General features: G+C 41.4%; 1 protein-coding gene across 2 annotated transcripts; it reads right to left on the bottom strand.

Annotated features, from left to right (window-relative positions):
• Positions 1-724: 724 nt before the first annotated feature.
• On the bottom strand, positions 725-16,058 carry COIL (coilin). 2 transcript variants are annotated; one of them, XM_032498450.1, is made up of 7 exons: positions 15,770-16,057; positions 7,970-9,080; positions 7,760-7,846; positions 7,215-7,262; positions 5,858-5,927; positions 3,219-3,307; positions 725-1,710 (listed from the first exon to the last, which is right to left on the bottom strand). In XM_032498450.1, the coding sequence occupies exons 1-7, from the start codon at positions 16,012-16,014 to the stop codon at positions 1,645-1,647; spliced, it is 1,716 nt and encodes a 571-aa protein (XP_032354341.1). In that variant the 5' UTR covers positions 16,015-16,057; the 3' UTR covers positions 725-1,644. The 2 variants fall into 2 exon arrangements, 1 of the variants encoding a protein (XP_032354341.1); XR_004326631.1 differs by having other exon boundaries at positions 1,651-1,710; positions 3,219-4,375; positions 15,770-16,058.
• Positions 16,059-22,528: the final 6,470 nt, after the last annotated feature.

Raw genomic sequence — 22,528 nt, 5'->3', positions numbered from 1 at the left:
TCACCTTTTGCTTGAAAAAAGCTGTATCACATATTTTGTTCAGTTCTGTGGTTGTTCAGTGGGAGGGAATCTTGTACCAATAACCCTGTGATGGCCCGAGGTGGACATTAGTACGTCTTGGTCGACATCAGATTCTTTCAGAACGTTTTGTTTCTCATGTTTTTGATGCTCCTTTCTACTCGTGCCCTAAGCTTAGGCCTAGTCCACCATTTGGACAATCCAGCACTGCTCTGCTTCCTATTCCTTTTTTCCCCCAATGTATCTTTTTTTTTTTTTAATGGAGGTACTGGGGATTGAAGCCAGGACCTCATGCAAGCTAAGCATGTGCTCCACTATTGAGCTGTACCCTCCCCGCCCCTATTTCTTGTGTTGTTGATAAGAGCCATCCTAACAGTGGATTGTGGGGGGAGGGCAGCTGGTTACAAAAGGGTCAGGACCCCATCATTCACATTAATCTCACTCTTTCTGGAATAATACTTTTCATTACAAATCAATATATACACATTTCGATACACATCAATGGCCTGCAAATGAAAACTGGACAGTATCTTCTTTGGTCCAACAGCTCCCAGACCTAACAAACTCCATGAGACTAAACCTTGCAACACCACAGTCTTTAGCAAGGCAAACCTTCTTGTTCCAGAAAATTTTAATCTTTTGCATTACTGGAAAACATGACAACAATGCGCCAAACTCAGCTGAACAAGATGACTCGGCACGGAAGTTTAGTTTCAATGTGATTTTATTTAAAAACCTGCAAAGCTGAAGGAGGGATCTGATGTTCCGTTAAAAGAAAACCATTTTCACAGTATATATTTTAGCCTTTTTTAGCTTTGTGTTGAATAATAACAGAAAAGGAAGTTTCTGTCCAAGATCCTCACTCCAGCACACTCAGCCAGGTGCCTGGGATTTAGCAGCAAGGTAACACATCCCCTGGTCTGAGCTCGTAGTAAACCCCCCACCTGCGCAGAGCCCTCGTTCCTCCCCAGGCACACACACACAGGGTCTTGTTTTCACTGCTCTCGACAGGCCTGAGAATCCTTCACTTTAAAGCTGAGAAAAGTGTGAAAGGATTCCTTAACTCCGTGCCTGCAGCAAACCCAACTATTTGTGAACCCTTGACAACGACTAGTATAAAATACTTGAAATGTAGATATTCCACACTGAATGGAACCACCTAAATGTTAAAAAATTAAGTCAAGTAACATGCTTTTGTATTTTTAAATGTTACTTAATAAAACTTACTGAGACAAGATACGCAGCACTTTCTCGTGCTTGGTATTATAAACTCCTACTGACGACGGCTACTTGATGGTCAAAAATAAAAAATAAAAAAAGAGAAGAAACCATACACACTGCTTTAGAAACGATGCCTGAAGGAATGTTACGTTTTAAATTCTGTTACTAAAATGAAGCCTAGTGGGGAAAAAATGGTCTACAAAAGCAACACCCATGTTATTTTAAATGATGAGGTAGATTTTTTTCCTATGCAATAAAGTGAAGATAACCAAAAATGCATACAACTCTCAAATCCTCTTTAAAAAAAAAAAAAAAAAGTTCAGGTTATATTCACTTTCACAAATAAGACATTTATAAACCACGAGGTGGAAAGGTCACCGCGCACCCTCAGGGAAGCTCCGCATTTTAGGTGTTACTCGGAGGTTCAATAATCAGTCTTGGATCAATTAACTCTCTCCAAAACACGGTGATCTGGGGAAAAATATAAAATATTCAGTTTAGAGACTTCATTCTGGGGTCATATAAATTTTAGTCAGTCAAGGAAAAACTTAAGTCAATTTCCATTTGTGCAGAATGGCTGAAGACCTGGAGTAATCTGAGTCCAGAGAACCCAGTTCAATTAGTGTATAAGAACTTGTTTCTCTGGAATGCAGCTAAATTTTACATTAAACATATTTCATCTTTCTTTGATTTAGAGCAGGGGCTGTGGGTGGAGGGCTAGCTGGTTACAAAAGGGTCAGGAGGATTTGCCAGGCAGCCCGCAGACCTCTTGGGAGGCAGATGTGGCCCAGAAAGGTTATCACTAGTCTGCTGACGGCCATCCGTGCAGCTCTGTGGTTCTTTTCCTGTGCTGCCTAAAAATAGGCGCTATTTCGTGTTTTACCAAGAGAAAAGCAAAGGTAACAATGGCCATATGGATGAATAATGAGGGCCATCTAGTGTCAAAGAAAAGTAATTACAGCCTCTATTTCAGGCCTCAGTTTAATAAGGCCTCCAAGAGGAAAGCCTCCAAAGTGTAGTTTTCCAACGTAGTTTCCAAGAATACATTTCAACAAAAAGTGGGGCTGCATATATTGCAAATAAAGACGTACAGGAGCCTGGGCCAAATCTGCTGAGCCTACCAGAGACCCTAAAAATGTGTTTTTGCAATAAATCTCTAACAGTATCACCTATTCTAAAGAGAAAGAAAAACATACAGTCTGGTTAGTATTCCCACAAGTTTACATTTCAGATAAAATGTGACTGTGCAATACTAAAAACTCAGAATAATACAACATTTCAAGTATAAACACCGTAAGGAGCAGCAGTTCCTTAAATATAAATTCTATTCCCTTGAACACGACCATAGTCCAGGAGGCAGCCATTCCAGCACCTCTGGAAGTCAGCCTGCCTAAAAGCTCTAAACCATATACTTCCTAAAATAACAATTAAAGAATTTAAACAAAGTCTAAGGGCAGATTCATCGTGTAATGTCACTGTTCAAAATTATCTATGCTGTTATAAGTCAGAATCGTGATAACATTTGGGAGGCAGTAGTAACTGCAAGGAGAGATGGTGGAGATTCCAGGAGGGACCGTTCAAGTTCTACTTCCTGATCTGGGTGTGGGTTACCACATGGGGTATGCTCATTTGTGAGAGTCATTCAAGTCGTACATTTACATGTACTTTTCTGAATGTATAATACGCTATTTCTTTCCCCTGAAACCCCTATAAAACTGAGTTTATGCAGCTCTGTGCTCTTGCATAAGACTTATTTGTGCATCTTGTCACGTGGACTCTCTGAGGTCCAAGATGGCACCCTAACTTGGCACTTGGCACTGTTACAGCCACACTGCAGGCACGACAGAGATCCCCAGGGTCTAGATCCTTTATGCTTTTAACACAGGCAGTTCAGGAAGCTGCACTGCCACCTTCCAGACCACCAGCAGCCAGTCAAGAGAACACATGATAAGTAATCCCGAGAAGAGAAGCACGCCTACCCTCTTCTCCTGCGTCACCGCGTACTCCACTACCTCAGCTCCGCTTTCGTTGTGATAAACCAAATCAAATTTCCCAGGTTCTTTCACGGCTGAAACCAGACAGTAGGGGGGGAGACAATAAGTCATTTCCCAGTAGTGAAAATGTTCCTGTACAGGGAATTCATATCACTAGTAAAACAACCACAAACTGTCCGTTGACAGGGAGGCTGGGTACACACACAGCAGTACGGAGTGCTCAGTGGCAGGAGATCCTTCAAAAACCCTGCACCGACAGACAGGGATCTTAGCTATTTATCAGCAACAATCTTTCCTTCATCCACAAGAAATGAGCTGGAGGCACTATCACTAGTAGTCCCAGAAAAGAATGTGTAACCATAAGATAACCCCCAAAATAACTGACAGGTTCCAACAAGGGAAGGTAGTAAGAATTCCGCAGAATTCTTATATCTTGCTGTGTCCTCAGAAATTACACATGCTTACTGTTTGGTAATAGAGCAGTCCTCACTTTGCATGGTAGGGTGGGGCCGTTAAAATGACCGTGCAGGCTGAGATCATGCAAAACAATCTTAATCAACGGGAAAAATTGTGACTGTCTCATGATCTTTAAAAGTTTTTGTCAAGACATTAAAACCTTTACTGCATAGGGAAGAACAAAGAATAAAACCACTATTTAGGTAGTACACTGTAATTTAATATATTAGAAGCACTGAGGATCAAAGCGCTCTGTTTCTTTCTAAGAAACTTACCGAGGGTAATGGGAACAGCGCTCACCTTCTGTCATGTAACCACAGTACAGATTGAGTGTCTCTTCCACGCCTTGCTGAATTGGCCTGCTCCTATGTTTGGATCAGCTTTCAATATTTTATTCTTGGAGCTTTCAACGTCATGAAATAGCTCAGAGAGTTTCTTTTTCACAGTTTTGTGAAGTTTTCTGCTGACGTCACTTGCAGGACCTCCTCATCCCTTTCATTCACAACCACTGTCCTCATTTGTATCAGGAAGTCCTCCCAAACCGCAGTGTCAGCATCCCCACGGTTAGCTATTTCCTCTGATTCCACTTAAACTTGATTTGGATGCCTCTTTTAGCATTATCACTTTTTGTTTCTCTGTTGTGTTTTCAGCTTTGTTGGCCAATTCCCTATTTCATTTATCCATTTCTGTAGAATGTCACATGGGTTTACCATGGAGAGACAAGGAGACAGCACAACTGTATACTTTGCTGTGTTTCGAGAACTCACATGTGCACCAACCACCAAGAGACTTTGAAAGAGGGGCTGTGACTGGTCCCTAATCATGATCTTTTATTTATGTAGTGGTTTACGGACTGAAGAGCTAACAGTAATTTATGCAATTATCCACAGTTAACAGTTAGCATACCAAACGTCATTGGGGGACTGGTTTTATTTAACTCACTTGTGGTTCCTGAAATTCACATATATCAGAACCATGCAAAGTGAGGACTACCTGTATTTCTGTTAGAAAATAGATACAGTGTTTCCAAGAAGAAAAGTTCTAATTGGATGTCACCACTGTCAATCACCTGACGAGAAGTAATCAGGCTGTGTCCACAGAATTTGATCATGAACAAACTTCTCTGTCCACTACTCCTATGAGGGGGGATTTCTTCAAATGAAACCTAATCAGAAGGAAGCTGGAAAACCAGCGTAAGTTATAGCTAATCATTTATTTAATATCATAAATGAATTTTGTTGAAAAACCTTTTTGAGTGATTTCTGTGTTCTGGAGTTTTGAATCTTTTACTCACTCCCTTATTTGAACACAAGCAGAAAATAAAATAATTATTTAGAGTCTGCAAAAGAAAAAAGGGTCTCCTCTACTCTCTGGCCAGGGACCCCGACAAACACAATTCAAGTTAAGTCACATACAGTAAAAGCCCTCTTATTCCAGGATTTCAGAGCCAATAATGGGTGGGGTGAATCAGGGGTAAAGCAGGGAACCATTTAAAATAACATGTGAGAGTGTGTATACACATGTACTTTACACATTTCATTTTGACTTAACGCACAGAAGCATGTTCCTCTGCCAACCTTCTGAAGTACAGGTCTTGTGAGTCCACTGACAAGTTGTCTTTCTTTTATAAACCATATCCTTAATTTATGTGTGCAATTTCCACAATTTCCAGTTTTGAGGTTTTTTCAGTGATGGAAGAATACCAAAGCTAGCAACACAATCTAAGTGCAGAATCTCCCTAGATTTTTACCAAATTCTTCCCAATCCCTTATAGCTGACCCACCCATGTAGAATTCAAAGGCAAATTTTTCAGTAACAATCCTGGGTCAGCATTCAACTTGGGTTGCATAGAAATAATTTCTTTGCCATAATTTTTCATCAATTTATGTAATTTTTGTGAAATTATATAATTACAGTAATAAGAACAACTTGCCTAACAGTTTTGGGAACAAATCCAACAACTCTTAGCAGACACACAACACTACTAGTGGGAGCACAGTGTGCCCCGCCGCCCCCTGCAGGCTGCTCTGTGCGGACAGGGAGTGGAGAGTGCCCACTACCCACAGAGGCCGAGGAAGACAGCAGCTCCTGGGTGAAAAAGCTATTTAGAAACCACTGTGGATATGAAGAGCCCCCATTTTCCTCCATCTCTCTTCTAGAAGACTCACCAGGTAAGGATGAAAGAATCTCTATATCTACTTGCTGGGTCTCCGGATTATGGCTTAATATTTTTCCTTCCTTTCAAAAATAAAAGTCAAGTCAAAAATCAATATGTGAAATACTGTGAATATACTAAAACCACTGAATTGTACACTTTAAAATAGTTAAAATGGTGAATTTTATGAGAATTTTAATCTCAAGTTTTAAAAAGTTTTAAAGAAATCAACATGTAAGGGAAATAAAATTCCCACACACCAAGCCAGTGTTTTCCCTGGTCTAAATCACCCCAGGAGCAGGTACCACACAACTAGGGGCAGCCCCTGATTATTCCAACTAGCCAATCCCAAACTGTTTCCCCCACCCAGCCTTGCCTATCCCGAGGAAGCCCCCACCAAGGCTACAGCCCAGGCTTTCTCTTCCCTCCTGCTTCCGCCTCCCGACCCCACCCAGCTCTGTCCCCTGTGGTCCTGCTTGGCAGGGTATCCCCCTCCTCTCCGGCAATGTAAGTAATAAATTCCTCTCCCAATAGCATTGGCTTGTCTGTGTCATCACTCAGTCACCTCCACAAATTAAAATCCCACGGACACAAATGAGACAGAGTCAGGGGCTGAGGAGACTATGTTCTTTGAAGATAGACTGAGTTGACTTTTAAAGACAAGCTTAATGAATAAAGCGGGTGATCGAGCTGAGTAACAGCACCTGACATCAAAGCAAAACAGTGGTACTGATTTTCACTCTTGAAATGGTTTTAAAAGCAATTTCAAAGAGTTCTATAAATACTGGGAAATAAAGCAAGGAAATAGCTTTCCAACGTAATAACTATCACGACTAACATCCATTTAATATGAGCTTTAAAAGTATCAATATCATCTGGAATCACGATTCCTAGAGGACTGCAGACATATCAGTTCTGTGTATTTCCATTTCCTCACATGGCACAGAATTAAATTAGTCATCTACGGTCGGGTGACAAAACATCCTGGTTTGCCCAAGTCAGGTCCACTTACATTTCCTTTCAGTATAATTATTAATACAATATCAATCCCATTCACACACAAGTGTTCTGTTTTAGATGGTAAGTTATGCAGTCACCTATATTAAGGGGCTAAGAAGATGAAAAAGATGATAAAACACCAATTACCTGGAACTAACCAACCAAATCCCAAGTACTAAGGAAAAAAAAACACTGGGAGACGTCAAACTGATACTATTAAAAAGTTTACATTCTGACAAATGTTTTCATTTTCTACCTTATGATATTATTGACTCCATAAAAATCTATATGACCCATATTAGCAGTATTAAATATGACTTTAGCTTCTTTCATATACTGACACTTGATTATTTTAAAATAAAGAATCTCACCTTGTAGTCAGAGACATCAGGAGAATAATCGGACGTTAGTTCCAAAAGCTACAAAAGAAGAAAAAAACACAAATACACAAGTCTTGTGGCTCCTCTCCCCGACCCCTGAGAAAACAAGACACGCAGTGTCGGGGTGCCCACTGCTCCACCCTGGGAGCCCTACCATGAACCTGTGGCAAACGGGTTCTAGTAGGAAAGGTTTTGGGGGGTTTTGGAGGTTTTTCTGGCAACATGTTGAGCCTTTTTTTCTTGAGCACTTGCAATGTTCCACACAGCAGGCTGAGACATTTATATTCATTCAGAAAACAATTACCTGGCACTTACTACAGGCTGGGCAAGAGAATACAAGAGGTAGAATCCAGGAAGGGTTTTTAATAAATATAATTATAAATCACAGTTTAATAAATGTATCAAGTTGTGTTAATATAATTCATAAATTATATGAAATTATAAATATAAATGTAACCTGACCTGCTAATGAGTAAGTTTATTGGGAGGGGAGATAATCTTTTTGTTGTAATTGTTGCTGTTTTTAAAAAATATACCTTAAATGCAATCTTTTCACCAACTTGAGGGGCAGCTGCTAACAGCGGTAACAGACTGTAGTCCTTCTTGTGTGTCTCTACGGGATTCTGAAAAACAGTATGGGTCATGTGGTTTTGTTACTGGTGAGAAAATGTGAACCCACAACATCAACTCCAGCCACAATACGGGAGGAAAGGGGAGGAGGTAAACTCACAATAAATAAGACTTACCTGGATAATAGTAGATGAGTTTGTCACCAGTTCATTCAATTGCTGCTGCTTCTGATAGTCAGCACTTCTATTTAAAACACAGGAAATGGCATGCCCTCGTCCTCGACCTCGTCCCCGCACACCCCGACCCCTAGCTCCCTTCCAAGAAAGAAGGTCCTCTCCTCTGCCCCAACCTCTTCCCAAACCGGCGGGGAGAGTCACGTTGGGAGGAGGACCAAGAGCCGGTCTGCCACCATGTGAGTCAGGCTGCTTCCATTCGGCAGCACTCGGGATCTGGGATGAGGGCCCCGGAACGGAACCACCTCTTCCTGCAAAGAGGCCTACTGTCTTTAAGAAGTCTGCAGTGCACTCCGGGCCACTCTTTGGTATCACGCATGGGTCATCCGACTCTGAACTCGAGTCCGAACTAGAAGATGATGTCCCGGGGGTCTTGCCCTTGATGGGGGTAGAGTTTAAGCCAATCTTTGTAGCCACTTTGTTTGCTGTCGTGTTTTTCACGGAGGATCCTTCCTTCAATAATTCAGTTGACACTTTCTCTGAGGAATGTCTGACCTCCAAGATGACGTTGCTGAGCCCATCGCTGGCCGACTCATGGTAAGACTCAGACTCGGAGGAGGAAGCGGGACTGTCCTTTGTGTGAACGCCGGGGCCACCTTTCCTTTTCGCTTTAACAAGGCTGTTTCTAGCAGGAGAACCTTTTGGAAGGCTGCACTTCTGGATGGGCCACCCTTTCACTGACTGTGCTTTAGAAGACTTGGGATTCCTTGTCTGTTTTTTATACTCACATTTCTCCTTTTTCTTTGGCGATTTTCTTTCGGTCTGTCCGTCATCATCCTCCACTACAGCACACGTGGCTTTGTTCTTCCTCTTGTTTCTTTTACTCACGGTCTGATCTGCGACAGCTTTTGGCTCTAGATCCAAGGTCTTCTCACTGTTACTGTTCTCGTGCCTCTTCCAGTGCTTCTTTGAATTCTTGTAATCTAGCTCAGTTTCTTCATCCTCCTCCAACTTAAATGCCCGCTTCTTTGCTTTTCTAGGTAATAAACGAGTACTGTCACCGTTACTGACTGTTACAGGATTCTCAGCAACTCCTCTCTCTTCTAATTTAACTCTATCAAAAGAACAAGACAGAACGCTTTAGGAAGTAATTCATAAGCGTGTCTCCGGGACGCAGTTATATACTGAGATGACTTCAAACTGTCACTGTCATCAGTCGATGAAAAAATGTCACATCACTTTAGGACAAAAGACTCTTTACTTTCAAATGACTAGTTTTATTTATTGATCATCTACTGCATCCTAAACATTTTCTATAGATTTTCTCTAAACAATGAAGTAGCATTCTTCATTTTAAAACATCACAAAATTACAGTTCAGACAAGCAGCTTGCCTGAGGTCCACAGCTAACAAGCCACAGAAATGGGATTTAAACCTGTCTGTCTAACTTCAAAGTTCACAATCTTCCCACAGTCACCCACACCAAATGGTGAGAATGCTGATTATTCATTTTTGTTTTTAACTGTAAGCCACTTTTTAAAAAATCAGATTTCATTTTTATTTTGTTCAAATTTAGGAAAATACTGAACAATTTATGTTCTCTGGGGTACTGACAGCCATTGTAAAATTCCATAACACTTTGTGATTATTAATTTTATACGTCAGCTTGACCAGGCCGAGATACCCAGATATGTGGTTAAGCATTGTTCCACGTATGTCCGTGAGGGTGTCTGGCTGAGATTAACATTTGAATTTGTACGCTAAATAAAGCAGACTGCCTTTATAAATAAAGCAAACTGGTCCCAGTTTGAGTGGGCCTCACCCAGTCCACTGACGGCCTGAAAAGAATAAAGAGCTGAGCGAGAGGGAATCTGTTCTCCCTGCCTGACAACTTTGGGCTGGGACACTGGTACCACTTCTCCCGCCTTCAGACTTCCCGCCTTCAGAGTAGGACTCAGGCCAAAACACACCATCAGCTCCCCCAGATCTCAGGCCTTCGCTCCAGGGCTGGAACTTTATCATCAGCTTTCCAAGGTCTCCAGCCTACAGATCTTAGGACCTCCAGCCTCCAATCATCCATAACGTCATGAGCCAATTCTTTATAATAAACCTCATGTCTGTATCCACAGCTACATCTATGTCTATACCTACATCATCTCCTACTGCGTCTGTTTCTCTAGCAACCTAATACACAGTTCATCCCAAATTATTTCACTACAGTAAAGGAATTTGGTTCCTCTGTGAACTGGCCATGGCTAATTCTAATATGCACAGCCCGATGACAGAAAGTTGAGTGAGTGTCCTCAGTGTCAAGCACAGCATGGGGACTTCAAAATGCCTGCTAAAAGCATGCATTATTCTTTCAGTACAGTTACATCCAGCTGTGTATTTCAGCAAGCATTTTTAGTGACCATGGAAAGACACAGACAATCATATTTGAAAATAAAGTACAACTGGTGAATAAGATGATATTTGATAAGCATTCTTTACATTTTTTAAGGTATAGAAACCCTGTGGACTTATGTCGATGTGGTAGTTGAAAAAAAGCCTCAATTATTCTTTAGAATCACAAATACACAGATACAGACAAATCAAGGTAAAATAAAAGCTACTGATATCAGGATCAGGATGAAGAGAGAAATAAAACTCTGAAAGAGCAGGGATTTAAATTACAAAAACACATTACCCTCCGCTCTCAGTTGTGGGCCTCAGCATCAAGCAGCAAGGAAATAATTCTTAAACTGGCAAAAGCTAGTCTGGCATCCTGTGAATCTAAGAACTACTAAGCAACTTCCAAGATACAGCATTTTCCTTAACATTCTTGATCAATTTGTTTTCACTTGTAGCAATGCTATGACTCAAGTTTCAATTCTGAGATGATCAGTTAGGGGCAAACTTTCCATCAAACTCTGAAAATGGCTGCAAGACTTTCTGTTCAGTCACTGTGGTTCTCTGACTCACTGGGCACAGCACGTGCTGCATCCCGTGCAGGCAGGAGCCCTGGCTATCAGACGGGCCTGCAACAGCACCCTGCTTTCAAGGGCAGCTCTCAGCATCACCTCCCTCATTCTGAAGACCGTGGATCTGTGGATATTTGACCTTTGACTGCTGCAGCCTCGCTGCCTGCTACTCCTGAAGACAATCATTACAGTTTGGAACATACTAAGATTGAGGACACAACACCATGTAGAGAACAAGAAACGGTCCACCCGGGTCTGCTTAGTTACCACTCTTTTCAGGGTGGACGCTTTCCCTGGCAATGCTCTCTGCCTCTCCTCTTGGATCACAGATGACAAATATGACTGTCCTTTTATAATCAAAAGTGAGTGTACATGTCCTTTTACAAAGAAAAGCTGAGTTACCTATACAATTAACAGTGCAAGAGATTTGATCTCAAGAAGTTTTTGAAACAGATCCTCCACTGTTCATTTAAACTCTTTGCAGGGCAAACTGGGTAGTATTATCAAAATACACGGTCTCCCCTTTAAATCTGCAATTTCACTTCTAGGATTCTATCATACAGAAATACAGACATACCCATCTGCACCTCCTGATCCCCACCCCAACTCCCACTGCCTGCCAAGGCCAAAGTGATTGTCTGGATTCAAATCCTTCTCAGTCAAATTTTTAAAATACCATTACCTCAACCTTTCTCATCTGTAAAAATGGGGGTAGTGATAATAATCATAGTACTCAAATGAGTTATTACATACATTTAGAGCAGTGCGGGGCTCAGAGCAAGTGCCATCCAAATGTTAGTCCAGTTTTTATTAACATGATGAATGTCGTTAGCCCTCTGGGGGCAGCAGCTGGTGGGTTTTTAATGAGCTTCTCCCATCAAATGGAGATGAAACTCAACAAAGGGGGTGAAAGCAGGGACCTGTAATCTCTTTGGGTCCCATCTGTTCCCTGCAACCGCCTGTCTGGCTGCTGCTTGCAGAGCCCTGCATTATTACCTTCAGAGAAGTAAGTGACTCGACCAAGGGCACACAATTAATGTCACAGAACCACGATTCCCACCCAGGGTTCTGACTCCAGACCCCGAGCTCTTAATCACTCTGTTCTCTTACCTTTCACATAATAGTGAACAAAAGTAACTCACACATTGTTGGCATGAATACAGACCTGTCCGACTTTTCTGGAGGCCAATGTGGCAGCATCTATCAAATTTTAAAATTTGACCATGGAGTACTGCTTCTAGAAATGTGTCCTACTAAATCACTGCCCAAATACACAAAGATATACAAGAATATTCACTACAGCAGCATGTAACAGGGAAGAACAGACAACCGCCAAGGTCTGGATGCTTGTGTCCCCCCAAAATTCATATGTTGAAATCCTAACCCCCAATGTGATGGCTGTAGGAGGTGGGGGCCTTTGGGGGTGATTAGGTCATAAGGGTGGAGCCCTCATGAATGAGAGCAGTGCTCTTATAAAACAGAACCTTAGGGCTCCCTGGACTCCTTCCACCATGAAAGGACACGGTGAAAGGTGCCATCTATGAACCAGAAAGCAAGTCCCCATCAGATAATGAATCTGCTGGTACCCTGATCTCGGACACCCCCAGCCTCTAAACTGAGAAATAAATTGTTGTTTATAAGCTATCCAGTTTATGGTATTTTTATCACAGCAGTTTTAGTTTTATATATATATATTTTCTTTAATTGAAGGGTAGTCAGTTTACAATGTGTCAATTTCTGGTGTTCAGCATAATGTTTCAGTCCACCATATACATATATTCATGTTCATATTCTTTTTCACTATAGACTACTACAAGATATTGAATATAGTTCCCTGTGCTATACAAAAGAAATCTGTTGTATATCTGTTTTATATACAGCAGTTATATATATATTTAGCAGATTAGTTTTATATAGAACTAAGACAACACCTTAAAATGTCCATTTATAAGGGGCTGGTTAAATACACTGACAGGGTCATGCTATGTGGCATGGAATACCATGTGGCATTTTTAAAAAAAAATGGTGAACATCACATACTGTATCTCCTAAAATGTAAGATACCCAAGATATGCTAGGTAAAAAAGTGAGGTGCAGGACAACATGTATATTATAATGACATGTGCACTTAAAAAGTGTAAGTATGTGTGTTTGTATGGAAAAGACAGGCCACTTTTTACTTCCAGAGAGTACGGTGTGGGATGAGTATGTGAGAAGAGAAATAAAGGACTTTGTACCCTGAACTATTTTGAAGTATAATTTTTCTTTAACAACAAGTCTTCTGGTTTGGTTTGGTTTTGCTTTAATAAAAGAAAAGGAAGGGAATGTCCCAGAATGAAAGCGGCCCAGGCCTGGCTTCCACTGGTCTCAATTCGCCCCTGGGCACTAGAGGCTGTTCTGATTAGAGGGAAGAATCTGACTGGTGTTCTCATAAGAGAGTAAAGTGGGACACACACAGAGACACTAGGGCATGTGTCCTTTTGTGAGGACAGAGAAAGGGTCAAAGGAGGACAGAGTAACAAGGGAGATGTCTGCCAGCCAAGGAGAGAGGCCTCAGCAGAAAACAAAACTTGCCAGCACCTTAACCTCAGACTTGCAGCCTCCAGAACTGCTGAAGGGGAATTCTCGGTGGGGGAGGCCTGTGGTGTGATGTCACAGCAGCCGGAGCAGACTAACCCCAGGGCTCTGGCAGAATGGGAGCTGAGATGGCCGGGAGCTCAGTGTCCGCAGCCTGGAGCACAGGAAGGCAGTCTGGGGGGTCAGGGACTGGGCTATGAGGAAATGGCCACGGACACAAGTGTGCAGATGCCTCTCCAGCCTCCAGGGTTATTTCTCAGGGTTCCCACAAACAGGCTCCACTTTTCCTCATGGGACTTCCCTCAGCACTCCCCGCAATCCCAACAGAACCCTTCTGCTGGTCAAACTCCTCTCTTCCCAAGTCAGGGCAGCTTTTTCCCCCACGACTACTGTACTGAGCCAGCCAACATTTCCCACCCATCCTTTAAGTCCCAGCCAGACCATCTGTGTTCCACCAGTTCCCGGACCATTTGCGCTCCACCATGAGCTCTCCTTCCTCAACCACTTTTCGTATTTAGCAATTATCCAGTAATAATTATCCAGTCTGCCTGTCTGAAATCACACCAGATAATACACAGAAACATGAAATTGGTTATTTTGGTCTATGTCAACAATATTAGGTACCTTTGAGAAAAAGAGACTTATGTTTTCTTCTGTAGCTCTGAAGAAAGTGAATGTTAGGAAAGACAGAGAAAGACTAGGGACAAGAAACCACAAAAACATACAAAACTTTGCAAAATTCAGTTTTCCCCATTTACCACTGAAGCCAGCTGCAGAGGTATTTCTTGCCACATGCAATTGTGCATTTTGCTTTTGGTGAGGGAAGGTAATTAGTTTATTTATTTATTTATTCTTGGAGGAGGTCCTGGGGATTGAACCCAGGACCTCATGCATACAGAGCATATGCTCTACCACTTGAGATATACCCTCTCCTCTATTGTGCATTCTGGTGTTGAGGAGGAATTCTGCCTGCCACTGTGCTGTATTTATTTCTTATAACAGCTTTCATGGTTGCTTTTGACTGTTAACTTCATTATAAAGAGTATACTTTCCAGATGATTCACTAATTGAAATATAAGTGCAGTTACCTATTGGCAAATTATTAATTCATTGGGCAGGAGATAGATCAGAAAGTAAACTTAACAGGAGAGGACGTAGTCCTTACAATGGCAACATTTATAGTTCCCAAATTGCAGAGAGAAGGGAGATCCATTTCACAGTGAATAAAAAGGGGGGAAAAATTTTTAGAAACTTGGACTATTTCAAATTGTCATTGGAAACAGCTAAACACTGTTAGTAAATCATAGCGTTCCTGATTTTAAAAAAGAGACACACATACAGATGCATACACTCAAAGATGTAGTAATTGCTCCAAGTTAAATTCCCTGATGTTTTGAAGAAATCTTATGAATCTAACATGCTCTGGGGAAAGGAATATTCAACATTCAACAAAGGGCAAGCAGAAGTAAGTAGCCTGATTCACAACTCTGGAATTTTTTCTCACTGTAGCTGAAGCTTTAAAAAGAAGCCCTGAACAAACCAGTCCAAGATATGAATCAGAACCGAAACGATCGTGTCTTATCATTGAGACGAATCAACCACACATGGACAATTCACATTACAACTGCTCCTTGATAACTCATCTCAGTATCATCTTCAAAAATTTCCAAAAGCATATTTTAAAATATTCTGTCTCCCAATTCACAACCCAAAAGGTCCCAAACACCTTCTTAAAAGAGAAGCCAGGTGAGACACTGAATGACACCCACCAGTCTCAGAGGGTGGCGCAGGAGCACTGACGTTGGACAAGCCGCACGTGGTAAAGAAAACATGACCGTTCGTCTGTTTGCTTGGGTCCCCTGCACCTGACCCTGGGCGCCTCCCGAGCCTCCCTCCCGGGGAAGGCCGGATCTCTGGCAAGCCCGCACCCCGCGCAGGTAACACAGCGACTGGCTGAGTGAGCGCTTGCTAAATCAAGGCTGGAAGAAACGCGGGGCCTGCCCAGACACAAGATCATGGTTTTTCCAAGTTCGGTCCACCACCCTCCGGCATCAAAAGCATCCACGGGGAAGGATGCTCATGACAACGCAGATTCCTGAGCTCCAGGCCTGACTAGACCAATCAGAATCTCCAGGGTTCACGGAAGTGCAGTTTGACAGCCCCACCCCCACCCCAGCCCCCGCGGTCTCCGGAGGCCCGAGGCGCCCCGGGCGTGCGCAGGCGCGTCCCCGGCGCCCCGCGCGGGCCCCACCCCGCCCGCGCGCACCTGAGGCAGTCGTTGTCTCGTACCAGGCGCGCGCTCTCGGCGGGGGGCAAGAGCCCCCCATCCAAGTAGAGGCCCAGGAGGGCCCCAGAACTGAAGCCGAAGCGCTGGCGGATGAGACTGATGAGATCCGTGACCACTCGGCATCTGTTCAAGTCGATGAGAAGCCAGAAGGACGTGCAGTGTGGGGTGGCTGGCGGCGGGTAATCAAATTGAAGCCGTAGCCTAACCGTCTCGGAGGCTGCCATCTTGCTCGATGCGCAACGGAAGCCGAGAGACTCCACCGGGCTACCGAGAGGCGTGCTCGGGGACCCGCCCCCTGGAGCCTGTTCACGTGTGCCACCTGTTGGCTGCAAGTGGCTACTACAGGCTTTGTCAATGGCGAGAACGCGGAGCGGAATTGATTCCATTCAATTCTGTTCAAGACGGGTTAGGGAAGAGTATATATAAGTGAAATGCCTTTATTCCTGTCTTCTTGAGCACTATGTAGGGTCCGAATTTAGGCAGTTCTCTAGATAAACAAGCACTGCTCATCTCTGGTCTTCTTCTAAGCTCATAAACATAAAATAATTTCAAAAAACTAACTCCCGATACATTTTGCTGACATTTTTCACCATACAGAGTTGCAAAAGACATAATTCCTAATGTATTGTAAATGTTGACATTTTAAAATAAAGCCATTAATCACTCTTAAAGGTATCCAGTGGAATTTAAATACCCTAGCAATTTAATACCTACCACCATGCATATTTAAAATATAAAAAAAAAGCCCTCTTATTAATCTCTAGGTAAGCCAGTCAGAAATTTTACATCATTCGAATTTCCATTTCATTTCTTCCACGAAATTATTCACTCCTTTAGTGTTCATGACAAAGGTATGAATTATGAACTATCATTATTCCCATTTTGAAGATTAAAAAAAAAAAAAAAACAGAGTTCAGAGAGGTTAAGTAACTTCTCCAAGGTCACTGGACTTGTAAGTGGCCAATATCTTGCAGTCAGTGGATACATTTACGAAAATTTTTTTAAGTTTTGTTTTCCTGTGACACTAATGCTCTGAGTCTTCTGGATTGAGTTATTATTATTATTACTAGTGGTACACAGTTGATCAAAATAGCATAAAACGCCACACATTTTGTTACATAATTGTTAAACAGGGAAAATAAAATGGCCATGGTCTATGAATAAAAATAAATGGAGCTCTGTGTGTTTTATTTTAATTATTCCAAGTCTTTGTGGAAGAATATTGCTCAATGAGACAGGGCTCTTCATCAATTCTGGACCTATTTTTTGTTTTTATAGATGTGAAGTTCTGAGAAAACTCATTCATTTATATAAGTACATAAGAATGGAAGGATGTATGATATTGGCAACATCTGTCGATTCTTTAAACTCTTTCCAAGTTACATGCTAAAATCACCTAGAGATCGTTCTTTAAAAATTAAGTTCAGTACTCCATCAGTCAACAATTCAGTGAGGTTCAGTAACGTTAAAAACAAAAGACTTGGAAATCACCTGACTTTCAAAGAAAGCGTTTACCCAGTCACTAGGAGTTGGTCACTTTCTCAATATCTGGGAAGGCTCTACTAAGACTTAAGTGATTATTATACCATTTACTCTTACATTTAGAGGTGCTTGGTTCATAGAGCTAAAATTAGATGAAACTGGGGTTAAAAATGACAATTTCATAAAAATGGGGATTGTTATTAAAGACATGTATATTTATGATAGATGAACAGAGAGATGGATGTTTGTGAACTATTATACATAGATTTCCTAGCAATTTAATCCAATAGTTGAAATCAAGTATGTTTATAAATATGCATTTGACAATTGGAAGATCATATCACATCTAAAAAAGAAGAGTTGATCTCAGCACAAGGAAGCTGTTTTCTAAAGTTCAGGGCACTACTGCGTTTTATGTATCAGGGATTGCTGTTCTGTGCATGATTTACAATAAAAACCACTATGTGTCTCCCTAAAGTTAATCTAAATTTAGCAATAGCTGGTGGAAACAAATAAACAAATCTAGCAGGTGACAGTGAGACTACATAGATGGGGTCAGGAGGGAGAAAGATACTTCTCTTTGAGGAGAACAGAAACAGGACGCTGGCACATTCTCAGGCAATCAGCTCTGGGGAGTCCAAATGAATGAGGGGGATTTGGAACTTGACTCTCTTGAGCACGCTCTCTCTCCTTAAAAAGTGTGTGAGACTCAAGACACATTTACCCCCAGTCTGAAGACTGCTACTTCAAAACATGGAAAGTTACCTAAGCAGTGTTTACCTGGCTGTTCTTGTTTCTTTCCTGGATGGAGACAGGTAAAACCCCACCGTTCCCCCTACTACGGGGACCTTGAGCGAGTCCTCTGTGGTTTCTGATGAGAAATCTGTCTTTGGAATTATTTTTCCTTTATTGGTCAGGTGTTGTTTTTCTCTGCTTTCAAGATTTTTTTGTCTTTGGTTTCCAAAAATTTAATTATGCTGTGTCTTGGCATGGACTTCCTTAGGTTTATCCCATTGGAGTTTCACTCAGCTTCTTCTTCTTTTTTTTAATTGAGATATAGTCAGTAAACAATGTTGTGTCAATTTCTGGTGTACAGCACAATGCTTCAGTCATACATGAATATACATATATTCATTTTCACGTTGTTTTTCACCATAAGCTACTACAAGATATTGAATATATTTCCCTATGCTACACAGTATAGACTTATTTATCTATTTTATATATACCAGTCAGTATCTGCAAATCTCCAACTCCCAGTTTATCCCTTCCCACCCCCCTCCCCCCTGGCAACCACAACTCTGTATTCTATGTCTGTGAGTCTGTTTCTGTTTTATATATAAGTTCATTTGTCTTTTTCTCTTTTTAAAGATTCCACATATGTCACTCAGCTTCTTGCATCTGTAGGTTCATGTCTCTGGCCAAATTTGGGAGCTTTTCAGCCATTATTTTTTTGAGTACTTTTTCAGCCTCTCTTTCTAGGACTCCAATGACTTAAATATGACATCTCTTATTATAGTCCCACAGGTCCTTCGGGCTCTATTTTTTTTTTTTTAACTTCATTTTCTCTCAGTTGTTCATATTGGGTATTTTCAATTGTTCTATCTTTTAGGTCCCTAATTCTTTCCTCTGTCCCCTCCATTTTGCTGTTGAATCCATCCACTGAGCTTCTCATTTTGGTTATTGTATTTTTCAGTTCCAAAATTTCCATTTGGTTCTCCTTTATAGCTTCTGTTTCCTGGCTGACACTTTCTGTTCTTTCATTCATTTCAAACATGGTTACAATGTCTGCTTTAAAAGATTTGCCAGATAATTCTAACATCTCAGCATTTGCATGTATTGGTTGTCTTTTTTCAGTTTGAGATCTTCCTGGTTTGGGGTATGAAATTGAAGAAATTGAAATCTGAACATTTTCATATTATATCTGAGGTTCTGGAGCTTATTTCTTCTGTTTTAACTGCCTTCTCTGACATCACTCTGGCAGGGGAGGGGAGCTACTGCCAGATGGGGATAGAAGTCCAGGCTCCCTACTTGGGCTCTGTTCACCTGTGGAGGCAGGAGTGGTGGGGAGACTTTGCTGCTGGCCACTGGTGGGCATTCCTTGTATAAGGCTGGGTCCTTTCATCTGTCTTCTTTGGTGCTTCTGGTCCTCTTTCCATTGGCTGTCTCTCTCCTGCTTGATTTCCAGTTTGTTCTGCCCTGTGGGACAAACATTCTGCCAAGACAAGATCAGGTAACTAGGGACCCTCAAACAGTGTGGTCAGGCTAGGGTGAGCAAGTGAATCAAGCAAGTGGGCTCCTCAAACAGTACGGAAAAAGAAATCAGATCATGTGAGGCCTTTGTGTTTCTGCAAGGTAGCTTTTTCCATTACTCAAGCAAAAGTATCACCTAAGGCCAACTATGAGTTAATTTTAAACAGGTTCATTTTAAACCTTTAAGGAAGTCTCTAGACAACAGGTCTCAGTTTTGTTTCCCTGGCTTCCTTCAAGGTGACTGCCTGCCCAGCCCTCTTCCCTGGGTTCACACCACCTGCAGCGAATCCTGAGTTGGTATCATGTCTGCAGTTGTGCTCAGGATTCTGCATTGTGATCCAGACCTACCCACATCCTCTTACACGTTATTCATCAACAATTTCCCCTGTTTCTTGTAGCTCCCTGAATATGCCTTCGCCTCTGGGGCCCTACAGACAATAAAAGAACAATTCACCCCAAACTTGGAAAAAGGCAAAATGCTGACTCTTTGGCTCTCTAATATCATGGCAGAGAAGTTTCCAACAGCCCTGTGTGGCTCTCCGATGATTCTCTCAAATACTACTTCGTGGTCAGCGTCTGTTTGGCCAACCATCCAGGACAGCCTGATGGAGTTCACATAATGATGAATATGTGATATGTGATTATTTCACATAATGAAAATAAAATGAAAATAAATAACCATACAAATGCTTATTTAAAAACAATTATGATGATTGTATTCCATTACATATACATGCTGCATCTCCTTTATCCATTCATCTATTGATGTACACTTAAGATGCTTCCATATCTTGGCAATTAAAGAATGTTGCTGTTAATAGTGGGGTGTATGTATATTTTTTAATTAATTCTTATTTTGTGGTTGACCTTATTCTGTTGAACTATGTAGGTTAAAAAGCTAAAGCTCTAAATATTCTTAGAAACAATGAACAGTACATATATGTAAATTCAAAAAATACATACAGTATATTGTATACATGTATTTACATGCAATATATTGTATATGTACAGTCAAATTGTAACAATTCTATTTAATAAAAGTGAAAAATGAAAAAAAAACCAATTATGATAAGCATCAGGAAGGAGAGGTACAGGATGATGTGAAGGTCCTTTAAAAGATCCTGCTCAGACTTCACCTAGTCCACAGAGCCAGGAAAGGCTTCTCCAGAAAAGGACATTTAAACTGATAGCTGAAGTTTCAACAGTAACTAACCAGGTACAGGGGAGAGAGACGGTATAAAAGTGCATTCCATGCAGGGAGAACAGCACATGTGAATGCACAGAGAAAGACATGAACAGAAGGAAGGTGACATGAAGACACACGGCGAGAAGACAGCCACGTGACACCACGGATCGCCAGCAAGCATGTGCACACAGAATTCACTGGGAAGATCTTCAACGAGCCCCCAGCCAATCTCCATCAGTGTCTCAAACCCTTCTCAAAATAAACTTAGAAAATAGTTTTTGCAAGGGGAGGCTATAGCTCAAGTCATAGAGCGCATGCTTAGCATGCACTAGGTCTTGGGTTCAAGCTCCACTACTTCTGTTATAAAAAAAAAAAAAATTAAATAAATAAACCTGATTACCCCCCCCAAAAAGACAAAATAAAAATGTGAAGAAAAAAAAAAAGCTGCTAGATCTTATATAATTTAAAAAAAAAAGAATTCTTGCAAATACAGTTTCAGGATAAGTTCCCAATATCTTTCTTTCAACTCTATTGCCTCCCCAAAAGCCCTATTATGTTTTTGATCTGCCCCAAGAGGACAGGTTTACAGCACAGAAACATAAGCAAGTTCAAATTGAGCCAGAATCATCACCTTAAAAAATGCTGGATGTGTTTCAAAGAAGATTGCATACACTGCCTCCTAAACCCTCAACACATATCATTAACGAAAGGTGAATTTTTGTTTACAATTTTTTTCCTTTTCAAGCAAAATTTGCATATTACAAAATGAACAAATCTTAAGTGTATGTTACCTGAGTTTTGACAAGTGTATATGTCTGTGTAATCCAAACATCTGTTGAAAACAAGACAACACGCCCCAAACGAAGTACTTATGCTAAGCCCCACATCACCCAACCAAGATTTAACTTAATTACAGTTTCAGCTCTCCCAGAAATGGAACCTTAAACCCATCAATTAGTAATCGCCTGATCAGCATTAGTTAATCTACCTGATAGGCCTCTGCCATCCCCTAAAAGCAAGTACCCTTGCAGTAACCAACCATTTTTTGTCTAGTATGATGTCCTCATTCTGCTCTTTTCTACCTGTACAAGTCTTTCATTTTGTACACCTCCTTGGAGCTCCTTTCCATCCGCTAGATTGGATGATGACTGATTCATGAATCACTGAATGAAAACAATAAATCTTTCAAATTTACTCAGTCAAAATTTGTTTGTTAATACACCTATCAAAATATACAATGTTACCACTACCCCAGGAAATTTCATATCCCATCCCTGTCAATGCCTGCTTTTATCCCCCAGGGGCAACCATACTTTCTAGTTGATTTTTACTCCGGTGTTTGTTACATAGCTATAACTTCTATGTGCACAGTATCTTTCAAATGTTTCCCTAGAGGCTCATCCCCCATACCAGCATTATGAGATCTGACACATTCCAGGACCATCCCATGCTAAAGCTTAAGAGAGCCTGGTTACATGTTTCTTTTCCCTGGCCCACATCTCAGCACCCTCCCCCTTCACCGGCAGGACTCTGCCATTTCATAAGGCTGCAGGTGAAAACATCTGTCCATTTATGACAGGCAGGGGCAGAGGAATACAGGAGGGGAACAAGAAAGGGAGAGTAATCACATGTATTTTCTCTGTTTTGTCATGTGCATTTTTGAGTATTTAGAAGTAATCTGAACCCCATACAGCCCTGCACCTCGTTTCCTAGTTCTGAGGTGAGTTATTTAGTACATCCTAAGATAAAGAATGACCTTTAGACACACACACATACACACATGAAAGTATCTTTACCATATTTTTCCTCCCTCTCCC

The sequence above is a fragment of the Camelus ferus genome, chromosome 16, assembly GCF_009834535.1.
Source record: "Camelus ferus isolate YT-003-E chromosome 16, BCGSAC_Cfer_1.0, whole genome shotgun sequence".
NCBI classification, from domain to species: domain Eukaryota; kingdom Metazoa; phylum Chordata; class Mammalia; order Artiodactyla; family Camelidae; genus Camelus; species Camelus ferus.
This window is presented reverse-complemented; position numbering and strand designations above follow the sequence as displayed.